Source organism: Acomys russatus, chromosome 19 (assembly GCF_903995435.1).
Source record: "Acomys russatus chromosome 19, mAcoRus1.1, whole genome shotgun sequence".
Lineage (NCBI taxonomy): Eukaryota > Metazoa > Chordata > Mammalia > Rodentia > Muridae > Acomys > Acomys russatus.
In genome coordinates, this window is record NC_067155.1 from 32,932,251 (window position 1) to 32,945,546 (window position 13,296).

At 46.8% G+C, this 13,296-nt stretch overlaps 1 protein-coding gene across 1 annotated transcript; it reads left to right on the plus strand.

The window, feature by feature from the left end:
* The first annotated feature begins 1,536 nt into the window (after positions 1-1,536).
* On the plus strand, positions 1,537-8,234 carry Ocm2 (oncomodulin 2). The gene is made up of 4 exons (XM_051161937.1): positions 1,537-1,601; positions 3,283-3,415; positions 4,805-4,914; positions 8,088-8,234. The coding sequence occupies exons 1-4, from the start codon at positions 1,541-1,543 to the stop codon at positions 8,111-8,113; spliced, it is 330 nt and encodes a 109-aa protein (XP_051017894.1). The 5' UTR covers positions 1,537-1,540; the 3' UTR covers positions 8,114-8,234.
* The last annotated feature ends 5,062 nt before the right edge of the window (positions 8,235-13,296 follow it).

Sequence of the window (13,296 nt, forward strand, 5' to 3'; positions counted from 1 at the left end):
ACACACACACACACACACACACACACACACACACACACAGTGGTTAAGGACCCTTTAATCCCAGCATTCTGAAGGCAGAGGCAGGAGGATCTCTGTGAGTTCCAGGCCAGCAGGGCTACACAGAGAAATCTTGTCTTTAAAAACCAAAAAAGAAAAGAAAAGAAAAAAAATAGAAAGAAAGAAGCCAGGGGCGGTGGTGGCACATGCCTTTAATCCCAGCACTCAGGAGGCAGAGGCAGGTGGATTGCTATGAGTTCAAGGCCAGCCTGGTTTACAAAGTGAGTCCAGGATAGCCAAGGCTAACACAGAGAGACCCTGTCTTGAAAAACCAAAAATAAATAAATAAGTAAATATGTTGGTAGGAAAATTATGTAACCAAGACCTCGGTGACACTGACTTTCGAGGTTTTTCCACCCTAGATTGAAGTTAGCCTCACATATTTGCCCACATACGCTGAAGACAGACCTCCCCAAACAGCTGCTACTAACATCTGGGAAGTCTTCAGTTCGGAGAGCACCCCACCGCTCTTACCTCATTTCACCTGCACCCCACCACCCCCTGCAGGTCTACAGTGGCTTCTCCACACACTTCACCAACTAGGTTTGTTTGCAACTGAAACCTTAGTTAAGGATTGTTGAGTTTTTTTTTTTTTAATTGGCCGTTTCTACCCACCTTTCTATAAATAGAAAAGGAGAGAGAGAGAGTTTTCATTACTAAGGTAAAGACACTTGAGCTATGCACACTTGATCCTTGAACATGAAACTTAAGAGGCTATCACGATCACAGTGTCAATCCTATATAAGGTAGGAAAAGCCCTTCTGGTTTGTTTTCCCCTGTTCCTACAACTCTTTCCCCATTCTGGACTTCAAATCTAAATTGGTGAGTAGCCGGTGCGCCTACCAGACCCCAAGATCTTTTTCTCTGCGTGTACTACATAAGACATGTGCATTTTGTACTTGGAGTTCTTATAACTGTGGTTGGCACTGGGGAGGATCCAGGCTCTGTTGCAAGGGTCAGCCTTTCACTAGTGCGAGCCTCTGGCTGACAAAGGTGGGAGGGGGGTTATAACACGGTTCATTTTTAAAGGGCTTGCAGCTGCCTGTGGCGGCTGATTAGGTAAGTATAATTTTTACAAGAAGTATTACACCCTAAGAGAAAGCTTTTGTTTGGTTTTAGATTGGGAAAAGACTGGGCCATGTAGTTCCGGCTGGTCTGGAGTTCACTATTTTGCCAGGATGCTCTTGAACTCTTGATTCTCCTGTTCCTGCCTCCCAAGGGCAGGAGTTACAAGCCCAGCTTGGTCTGGTTTTTTTTTTTTTTTTTCCTTTTAACTTCAATTTTGGAGTGAATTCAGGAGAACTCATGGAGACAAGAGGCGCCTGGTTTGGTTCTGTCCCATCACTTAAAAAGATGCCTGTCACATTTTAAAGTTCTAGAGACACATACATGGTGCTGGCTGATAACGTGCGCTTTCCCCATGTGTTCATTTTCTCTGTCACCGTTGCTCACGTCTCACTTGTTCTGTGTGAGCAGGTGGAAAATGAGCATCACAGATATTCTTAGTGCTGACGACATTGCGGCAGCCCTGCAGGAATGCCAAGGTGAGGGGGGGCGGTTCTGGAGGAGGGGGGCGTGGTGGTGGGGACTGGAGGAGCGGGGCGTGGTGGTGGGGACTGGAGGAGCGGGGCGTGGTGGCACTGGGGTAGAAGGATAGCAAGGTCCAGGGGATCCTGGACTCTGGAGTGAGATCTTGTCTCTGAATAAAGACAAGGGACATCTGGGTGTGGTGGAGCACACCTTTAATCCCAGCACTCAGGAGGCAGAGGCAGGCAGCTCTCTAGGAGTTCGAGGCCAGCCTGGTCTACAAAGTGAGTCCAGGACAGCCAAGGCTACACAGAGAAACCCTGTCTCGAAAAGCCGAACCAACCAAACAACCAAACAAAAACAAAAACAAAACAAGGGGTTGTGGCTAGCTATAGCTCACTTGACAAGATGTCTGCCTAGTACATATGAAGACCTGGGGTCCATCCCCAGCCTCGCATAGACAGGTGATATAGATCTGTATTCTTCACACTAGGGAGATGGAGGCAGGAGGGTTGGGAGTTCGAGATCATTCCTGCCTACATAGGGAGCTTGAGGCCCGCCTGGAGCATGGATCCTTCAAAATCAGACAAAGAACAAAGTGGAAAGGAGACATCAGGCAGGCATGGGCTCCCACCTCCAGCAAAGCAGCAGAGATTAAAATGTGAAGTTTTCTCAGAGATTTGCAGAACCTGTCAGTGGAATTGCTATAAGTTAGGCCACTAACATGACAGGAATTACGAGACCTAAGTATATGATTATGTTTACACAAGATGAAAGAGATTTACTAAAAGGGGTATGTGTGTGGGAAATCAGTGGGGGCTGGGAATGTAGCTCAGGGATAGAGCACTTGCATTGCATGCCCAAGGTCCTGAGTTCAAGGGTCAGTACTAAAAAGAAAAAGCCTCTCCCAGCACTCAGGAGGCAGAGGCAGGCAGCTCTCTGTGAGTTTGAGGCCAGCTTGGACTACAAAGCTAGTCCAGGACAGCCAAGGCTACACAGAGAAACCATGTCTTGAAAAACGTGAAGAAGAAGAAGAAGAAGAAGAAGAAGAAGAAGAAGAAGAAGAAGAAGAAGAAGAAGAAAGGAAAAAGCCTCAGTAGGAAGGCTGGGGTTGTAGCTGAGTAGTGGGGTTAGCCTGAGCTATTCAGTGGGTTCCAGACTAGCCACAAACAAACAAGAGCCAATCAATGTGCTGCTTCTCTCAAGCCTGTTTGGATCCACTGTCTCCAACTAATCACATGGTACTGTGGACTTGCTGTGCAGCTTGTTGAGTGAGGAGAGAGAGGGCAAGACACCGAGTAGAGCCAGAAGATGCGGGCAAAATCAAGTGGTGAGGGCAACCTGGGGTAGAGAGGACAAGGGGAAAAGGACTACTTAGACTTGGCTTTCTGAGTCTTTGGAGAGTCAAGTATCCACATAGCTTGAGGGACATCAGGAAAGTATTTTTTTTTTTAAGATTTATTTATTTATTATGTATACAGCATTCTTCCTGCAGGCCAGAAGAGATGGTTGTGAGCCACCATGTGGTTGCTGGGAATTGAACTCATGACCTTTGGAAGAGCAGTCAGTGCTCTTAACCTCTGAGCCATCTCTCCAGCCCCAGGAAAGTATTTTTAATAGCCCGTGTTTTTGTCCCTCAGGCACAGATATAGAATGTGACCCACTGGGCGTCAGGATAACCTGGTCTCTGTTCTTTAGACCCAGACACTTTTGAACCACAAAAGTTCTTCCAGACATTGGGCCTCTCCAAGATGTCTGCCAGCCAACTGCAGGATGTCTTCCGGTGCATAGACAATGACCAGAGTGGATTCTTGGAAGAAGAGGAGCTCAGGTAAGCTATGTCCAGAGCATCTCAACATGGATGCGGGGGCAGGAGCAGGGTGTGAGGTGGCCCTGTTGGCTCAGTCCTCTCTCCACGGTTGGCCCTGGCATTGGATATTCATCTGAACTCTTTAAAGAATGTAAATTGAGGGCTGGAAAGATGGCTCAGTGGTTAAGAGCGCTGCCTGCTCCTCCAGAGGTCCTGAGTTCAATTCCCAGCAACCACGTGGTGGCTACCATCTGTAATGTGATCTGATGCCCTCTTCTGCAGATAAAGCACTCATATACAATAAATAAATAAAAATAAATAAATAAACTACTAAAAAAAAAAAAAAAAAAAAAAGAATGTAAATTGAGCCGGCTGCAGTGGAGGCAGAGCCAGGCAGATCACTGTGGTCTACAGGACAGCCAAGGCTACACAGAGAAACCCTGTCCCAAAATAAACCAAAAAACCCCCTAAAACAAACAAACAAAAAGAACAAACAAACAAAAAGGATGCAAGTCGGCCACCCTTCTACTCACATGGGGCCCTACGTGTGGGCACGGAAGACTACATACAACGAGATTTGTTCAAGGGATTTCTTATGGCAAATGAAGCAGCAAAACTCTTTATTTTGTTTTTTCAAGACAAAATTTCTCTCTGTAGCCCTGGCTGTCCTAAATTTGCTTTGTAGACCAGGTTGGCCTCAAGCTCACAGAGATCCTCCTGCCTCTGCCTCCCAAGTGCTGGGATTAACGATGTGGGCCAATACGCCTGGGAACAAAAAACCCTTTTTGTTTGTTTTGTTTGTTTGTTTTGGTTTTGTTTTTGTTTTTTTTTTTTTTTTTTTTTTTTTTTTTTTTTGTGAGACAGGGTTTCTCTGTGTTAGCCTTGACTGTCCTGGACTCGCTTAGTAGACCAGGCTGGTCTCAAACTCACAGCGATCCGCCTGCCTCTGCCTCCCGAGTGCTGGGATTAAAGGCGTGCGCCACCAAGCAAAACTCTTAAAAACAGACATGTCTAGCCATGGCTTCTATAGCAAAGGAGAACTCTACTTGCTAGACCTTGACTGATGTTTGTAGCTGTCAGATACATGGACTCAGAGGAAGGGAGAGAGGGAGAAGGAAGAAGAAGGGGCCGGGCGTGGTGGTGCACGCCTTTAATCCCAGCACTCGGGAGGCAGAGGCAGGCAGATCGCTGTGAGTTCGAGGCCAGCCTGGTCTACAAAGTGAGTCCAGGACAGCCAAGGCTACACAAAGAAACCCTGTCTCGGAAAAAAAAAAAAAAAAAAAAAAAAAAGAAAGAAAGAAGAAGGGGACAGTAAGCAAAGGAAAGAAGGAGGATAGAGATAGAGGAAGGGAGGGACCGAGGGCACGACGTCTTTCAAGAACTTGCCGCCAGCTTTTCGTGGTGCTGTAGGTATTTCCTCCAGAAGTTCCAGAGCGACGCTAGAGAGCTGACTGAGTCAGAGACTAAGTCCTTGATGGACGCGGCGGACAATAACGGAGACGGGAAGATCGGGGCTGAAGGTAGGTCTGCTCCTGCTTTTAGACTAACACACATCAGCATAGGGGATACCCGAGGTGGGGCTTTTTCTGAATTTTGAGAAATTCAGCCTTTGCGTCTGCAAAGTGTGATTGGGTAAGCATGCCAACTGTGCGTGAACACGTGGGGTCCACCGGGGATGTAGCTCGCAAGTCCACCGTGTGCTTGGCACGTCTGAACTTGGTGCCCAGCACCGCCCACCCCTCACCACACACAGATTCTGGGCTTAGGGCTGATGAGATGGCTCAGAAAGTAATGGCACATGTTGCCAAATGTAGTGACCTGAGCTCTCTCCCCAAAGTTGTCTTCTGACCGCCACGGGTGTGTACACACACAATTCTGGAAGACGATAGCCCACATCTGTCATTTTATCACTTGAGAGGCTGAGAGAGGAGGATTGGGATGAGTTTGAAGCCAGCCTGGGCTATATACGGAGCTCAAGGCCAGCCTGGGTTACAGAGTGAGACTCTGTCTCAACACACACACACACACACACACACACACACACACACACACACACACACGTGCACCACACACTCCTGTTTTTAAAAAGATTTTATTTATTTATTCTATGTATATGAGTGTCCTAGTTGCATGTACACCTGCGTGCCAGAACAGCGACAATAAAGGGCAAATAAGCTAACACTATTCACGGTGTCTGTGTGCAGAGCCCTAGGTTCAGATGTCTTCGGATTGTTTACGCTTGACTTTGTCAAGCTGCTTACATTTCTGTTTAAGCAATGACTCACAGGGTGGGATAGGGGCCACCCTGTCTGTGGCACTAATTAGAAAAAAGTGAAAAATGCTAAAATAGAGTCGTTTGTTTGTGGGAGGGGCTCGTGTACAGCCCTGACTGGCCTTGAACTTGATACATAGCCGGAGCTGACTTTGAACTCCTGAGTCTCCTGCTGTTGCCTCCCTGGTGCTGCGAGTGCAGGCGTGTGTCCCAAGCCCAACTGTGGATCCTCACTGAAGCACGCAGTTATAATCTACTACACATGTTAAGGCAGCTTCTGTAGGCATCCTAAATAAACTAGCTCAGACAAGGAAAGCTTGATGGGTTTAAACTCAGCGGCACACGTGTGCCATACAAGCAGTTAGCAAGCTGTGGGGTCTAAGGCCAGGCTTGGCTATATCATGAATTCCAGGCTAGCCTTGGCTATGTCCCAAATTTAAAATGATAATTTACAAAAGGCCACAACCCTGAAAGATGTCTAAGCAGATAAAGGAAAAAACTGGACCAATTAATAGAAAGCCAATGTCCATTTTCAACTTCACTGTGCACCCGCCACAGTTTCTTAGAGTCAGGGCTTAAAGCCAGGCATGGCCACACACACACACACACACACACACACACACACACACACACACACACACCCCTGTAACCCAGCACTGTCTGAAGTGGAGACAGGCAGATCATCCATGGCTCATTGTTCTCCAGTCTAGCTGTAGGTTCAGTGAGAGACCCTGCCTCAAGGGACTGTGGTGCAAGGTGACACAGCAGGACACCCACCATTCTCTTCTGACCTCTGTGGGTTCATAGCTACACACACACACCACTCACACACACACACACACACCCCACTCACACACACACACACACCACTCACTCTCACACACACCACTCACACACACACACACCACTCTCACACCACTCACTCACACACACACACCACTCACACACACACCACTCACACACACACACACACACCCCACTCACACACACACACACACCACTCACTCTCACACACACCACTCACACACACACACACCACTCTCACACCACTCACACACACACACACCACTCACACACACCACTCACACACACACACCACTCTCACACACATATACACCACTCACACACACACCACACACACACACACATTATCAGTATCTTTCTTTTAGTAATATAAACTTTGGGGGAAGGCTAAGACTAGGGCTCAGTGGAAGAAAATCTATTTAAAGTTCTGCTCTGTTGAATAGTATAATAGGCACAGAACAGTGAAGGAAAGCCTCCTGTGTTTATTTGAAATGAACCCCAGCACACAGCACATGTTTCCAGTGCCTCTCACGGCTGGAGAAGATAGACTGAGATAAGCTCAAGCCCAAGGCGCTGCAGCTATGAAGATATTTGCTAAACACAAGTATGCATGGGGCTGGGCTCCGCAGGTCTAACGCACGGTCCATGAAAATGTAAGGGCCAAAGTTTGAGTTCCCATGTACCCATGTAAATACTGGGAGATCCTGGTGGCCCAACTGCAGTCCCAGACCTCGGCTGACAAATGAAGACAGGGGATCCCTAGGGAAAGCCGGCAAGCTAGAGACTAGATGGATTGGTGAGTCCTAGGTTCAACTGAAAGACTCAATCTTTGGCTCACCTGATATCAATCTTTGGCTTCCACCCATGCACACATGTGGGCATCCACACACATGTGCATCCCACACACTTGCACATATATGGGCACACACACACACAGATTATGCAGAAAAACCAGTGCATGTTGCTGCACAGGCTTGCAATCCCACACCTGGGACGTGAAGACAGGAGGATAAGGAGGCAGGCGTTCAAAGTCATCCTTGGCTATATAGAAAGTTTGAGACCAGTAGTCAACATTAGACCGGGTCTCAAAAAAAAAAAAAAAAAAAGGTCTGGTGTGGTGGCACATACCTTTAACCGTAGGACTAGGGAGGCAGAGGCAGGAGGATCTCTGTAAGTTCGAGGCCGGCCTGGTCTACAAAGTGAGTCCAGGACAGCCAAGGCTACACAGAGAAACCCTGTCTCAAAATACCAAAATACCAAAAAGAAAGAAAGAAAGCAAGAAAGCAAGCAAGCTAGGCATTTGGCACACACCTGCAATACCAGCACTTCAGGAACTGAGGCAGGAGGATAATTAATTTGAGCCCAACAAGAGCTGCCAAAGGAGACGCTTTATAGAAAATAATGCCAAAAGCTGGATGGCAAGGGAGCTGCAGACTCCCTTGAGCGATATCACCGACGCTCATGGTACCTTCCAGGCATGTCTTGAACGGGACTGTACCTCTCCGAAAATTTATTTCATCTCTTCCCTCTTCAGGTTCTGGGGCGGGGAGGGGGACAGCACACCTGCACAACACCGAGCCACCTATGGTGAGCCTGTTCTCTCATTTTCTATTCCAGAATTCCAGGAAATGGTGCAGTCTTAAAGCCCAAGTCTATGGAAGAAAGAGAGGAAGGGGCGTTCTGCCGGACGGTCTCCCAAGCCCTGGGACTGGGAAGCTCCCCAACCTATCCTGAACTAATTTATCAAGTCCTCCCCGCACCCCCCCAAAACAGCACTTCTGCAACATGCTCCTTGTTTGAGGAAATGCAATGGTCTGTGGCTCTTCTTTCTCTGGTCATGGTGGGTAGGTCCTGATGACTTCTGTAAGCACCCCCTTCCTGGCAGACAGTGCCTTTAAAAATCACCCAGTAAAATAAACTTCTTGTCATTGGCTGATGTATGGCTGTATGAGTCACTTGTCTCCTTGCTGCGACAACGTGCATGACAAGAGCGATTTAAGGAAGAAAGCAAAGGTTTACTTTGGCCCACACAGTGTGAGGGGCTATGGGGAAGGCACGGTGGCTGCAGCCAGGCAGCTGGTCACGTCGCATCTTCTGGTCAGGAGGCAAAGAGAGATGAATGTTGGTGCTCAGTTTGCTTTTTCTCCGTTTCCTTTGGTCGAGGACCCCATCCCAGGGGATGGGACTACCCGAGTTTATGGTGGACCTTCCCACTTCACTTAATCTGATCTGATCATTCCTCACAGACATGGCCAGAAGTTTGCTTCCGTGATCCTAGATCCTGCCAAGTGGACAATACTCATCATGATGGTTTCTTCTTTTGTTTTGAGATAGGATTTCAAATTTTAGCCCTGGCTAGCCTGGAACTCCCTTAGAGAGACCAGGCTGGCCTTAATCTAACAAGGATCTGCCTGCCTCTACTTCCTCAGAGATAGAAGGGATTAAAGATGCACACAACCATATCCAGCTACAATGAATGGTTTTGCTGGGGTTTTTTTTTGTGTGTTTTGTTTTGTTATTTTCCTTCAGCAAGGTAGTGGGACCAAATTAAACAGGACCAAAGCAAGTCTTTCCAAAGATCTTAGGTGCCAGGGCTGGGAAGATGGCTCAGTGGTTAAGAACACTGGCTGCTCTTCTAGAGAACCTGATTTCAATTCCCAGAACCCACGTGGCAGCTCACAACTGTCTGCAACTCCAGTTCAAGGATCCAACACACACACACACACACACACACACACACACACACACACACACACACACAGGCAAAACGCCAATGCACATAGGACAAAAATAAATAAAATATTTTAAAAATAGACCTCAGGTGCTCTCAAACACTGAGTGAGCCACACTGGCACTGTACATGAGCTAACGGGAATTGTTTCTGTTTGTTTTTTCAGATTTTTTTTTTTTTGAGACAGGGTTTCTCTGTGTATGAGCCCTGGCTGTCCTGGACTCCCTTTGTATACCAGGCTGGCCTTGAACTCACAGTGATCTGCCTGCCTCTGCTTCCCAAGTGCTGGGATTAAAGGCGTGCACCACCACGCCCAGCTTTGGATCTGGTTTTAAAAGCATGTAAGTGTTGCAAATAAATATTATTGTCCTGCCAGGAATTTTACTCTCAGCAGTCCGGCTAACTCTGAAATTACTATTCTTCAGAGAGATTTTCAGTCATCATAAAATGACTCTTATGTGAGCCAGACACGGTGGTACACATCTGTAGTCCCAATGCTCAGGAGATGGAAACAGGATCAGAAGAAGTTCAAGGCCAGCTTTGGTTTCATGTCTCGAGTTTGCAACCAACTGGGGTTACACCCTTTCTCAATCTCCAGGACTGAGGTGGGTGAGAGGAGAGAGAGAGAGTAACTCCTCAAAGTTAAGCTCTGACCTCTGGGATCATGCTATGGCACAGGGCTCCTCACCGCCCAAACAAGAAATGTTAATTTAAGACTTAACTCTTACACGGTTTGTTTTTGTTTTTGTTTTCTGCTTGGTGGGTATGAGATTGCTATGAGAGATCCAAACACAAGCAAGCAAGAGAAGGCAGAACCGTTGAGCTGGGTTATAAAGCCCAGAGCACTTGCTCACAGAGCACAGCTCACCAGGAACAGACTCATTTGGAAGGTGTTTTAACTTTTTCCTTCAGGAGAATCGAGCTTTCAGGTTCGCTTGCCCCCCACCCACCCCTTTCTTCTCAGCCACCATTTTTTTCTGGCTCATAGGTGACAACACCTGAGATGAGCTTACCTAGACTTGCCGGTCCCGGTTGAGGCTAGCCTCTAGGGTCCTGTTACAGGGCTGGGGAGGCTCAAGCCAGCAATTTCTCATTAGGCTGCTTTCTTTCTTTCTTTTCTTTTTCTTTTTCTTTTCTTTTCTTTTTTTTTTTTCCGAGACAGGGTTTCTCTGTGTAGCCTTGGCTGTCCTAGACTCATTTTGTAGACCAGGCTGGCCTCGAACTCACAATGATCCGCCTACCTCTGCCTCCCAAGTGCTGGGATTAAAGGTGTGCGCCACCACTGCCCGGCTCTAGGCTGCTTTTTAAGTGGCACCTAACACTATTCTCTGGCTGATACTGAGACCTGAGGACACCAAGAGAGGTCTGAACTATTTTCTTAGGAGCGTGTGTATGTGTGTGTGTGTGCATGTATACATAAGAATGTGTGTGTGTGTGTGTGTGTGTGTGTGTGTGTGTGTAGGCCAGGGATCAATGTCAGATGTCTTCTTTAATCACTCGCCACCTTATTTTCTGGGATTAAGGCCTCTCACTTGGACTTGGGCTGATAAGGCTAAGCTGGCTGGCCAGTAAGCCTATCTGCCTCTGGCTCCTCACCGCTGGGACCGCAGGCCCACCACGCTTTGCTCAACGTTCTTCTTGGGTGCTGGGTATCTGAACTCAGGTCCTCATGCCATCTCTCCACCCCCGTGGATCTCATCCTTTTAACCCAATGTCCAAGCTTACCATGTTCCGGGGGTCTTCTAGGCTGCCTCCTATATGCCAAATACGTTGGCAAATATTTAAACTTCTTTAACCCTGGTCCTGGGGCGGCAGGGGCAGGTGAGGAGTCTCTGTGAACTGGAGGTCAACCTGGTCTACCTAGAGAGTTCCAGGCCAGCCAGGGCTACATAGTGAGATCCTAACTCAAACAAAACAAAACAAAAATAAAAAAACAAAAAACAACCCAAACAAACAAAAATTTAAAAAACCCAAAGCTATAACAAACAAACAAAACCCCTAAATACTCCACATACATAGTCTTCAAATTTGATTTTAAGGGCTTAATTTCTCAGTCTTTATTTATGAGGACGAACAAACAAACGAACAAACAAACAAACAGAAAGTCATCAGGGATGGGGAGATGGCTAATCAGGTAAAAGCCTTTGCTATACAGTTAAGAGACAGGAGAATCCCCTGGAGCTTGTGGGCCAGCTAGCCTGCTCTATGCATCAGAAAAATAATGAAGATCGTGCCTCAGGCAAGATGCAAGGAAGCTGTCCTCTGACCTCCGTATATGGACTGTGGCATGGACACATCCTCACTAACACGCGTGCTTGTATGGTCCACATATATTCTGTTTCTTACATTTTTACTCAGTTTTTTACTTCCTGTATCGAGGGAATGCTTTAAATATAATAACTCCAGGGCCAAATCAAAACAGGAAGGCTCTAAAAGTCTGTCAGTCCTGAGAAGGGCTAACCAAACATACAAACAGCTTCTTTTTCATGCTTGCCTTTGCTATTTTCGCCTAATCTTCGGAAGACTGGCAAAATAGGTTCTCAGCCCAGGGTTGAATATTTGGACTTTAAAATGAAGGTCTAGGATACAGACCGAAAAACTAAGTATCTTGTTTTTTGTTTTTTGTTTTTTTTCCCCTTGCTCGTTTATAAAATAAGGCTGCAACAGTGGCTTTAATTTGGACTATATTTTTACCTAACTATAATCTTGGCGTGTAGCTTGGTGAGGCAGATCAGGATTTAATGGGTATGAAACCAAGGCCAGCTTTGTGGGATGGCTTAACAGTTGAGACTCAGGATTACTGAGCCTGGTGGTGCACACTGGCAAGACCAGCATGTGGAAAGTGAATTCAGGAGGATCAGGAATTTAAGGGCATTCTTGACTAAATAGTGATTTTGAGGCCAGGCTGGGCTATGTGAGACTGTGTTTTTGTTTTTTCAAGACAGGGTCTCTCTGTGTAGCCTTGACTGTCCTGGACTCACTTTGTAGACCAGGCTGGCCTCGAACTCACAGCGATCCACCTGCTTCTGCCTCCTGAGTGCTGGGACTAAAGGTGTGTGCCACCACGTCTGGCTACCAATAAATTTTCAGAATAGTTCTTTCTGTATCAAAATTAAAAATGAAAGCAAAGATGGTAAACACTTGTCAACATGCTTGTCGGCGTTGTTCTGTGTAGCAACTACAGTTTAGTGCTCTGTAAATGAATGCTCAGGAATCCAATTTCAAGCAAAAACCTATCCCTGTATCTGTTCTGCAACTGCTAGGGTATGGGATTACTTCACAAACACTTAAGACTCATGAAATCGGAATCGACGGGATAGTTTTCACTTAGCCTGTTAATTTATTCACTGAGAAGACGATAGATTTACATGTTTTTCACTTGTTCCACCCACCCCAACCAGCTTTATTTTGTCGGTGGTAGGGTAGGCTTTTCAAAAGGATTTATTTATTTTATATGTATATGCATGCCTGTATGGGTTTATATGTACCACATTTGAGCAGGTGCCCATGGAGGCCAAAAGAAGGGATCAGGTCCCCTAGAGCTGGAGTTACAGGGGGCTATAAGCTGCCTGACGTGGGTCTTTGGAACTGAACCACGGTCCTCTGTGAAAACAGCAGGTGCTCTTAACTGTTGGGCCATCTCTCCAGCTCAGTGTTAAGGTCGATTTTGACATTTTCACCTTTGCTTATAGCCCAATGCTTACAACTTATGCCGTAAAGTCGTTGAGGTGCTATATATTCGAGGATGCTGTTGAATTTACAATCCTCCTGCCTCCACCTCGTCCCTCAGCGCTGCAGTGACAGGCATGCACCACCGCACCTTGTTTATGTGGTGCTGAAGCAGGGAATCGGCTTCAATAAGTCGTCCTCTGACCTTTACACGTGTGCCGTGGCATCCCTCTCTCCGTAGGGAAAAATAAATAGATGTCAAAACAGCAACAACAACAAACCCAGACATCCAAAATAACAGCAAGCAGATGTAAATGAGCCAACTTCTAGAAAAACGCATGTGCTTCCCTATCCTAAGCTTCTCCGCACTTCAAAAATGCCACAACCATGGCGCACACCTTTAATGCCAGCACTCAGGAGGCAGCA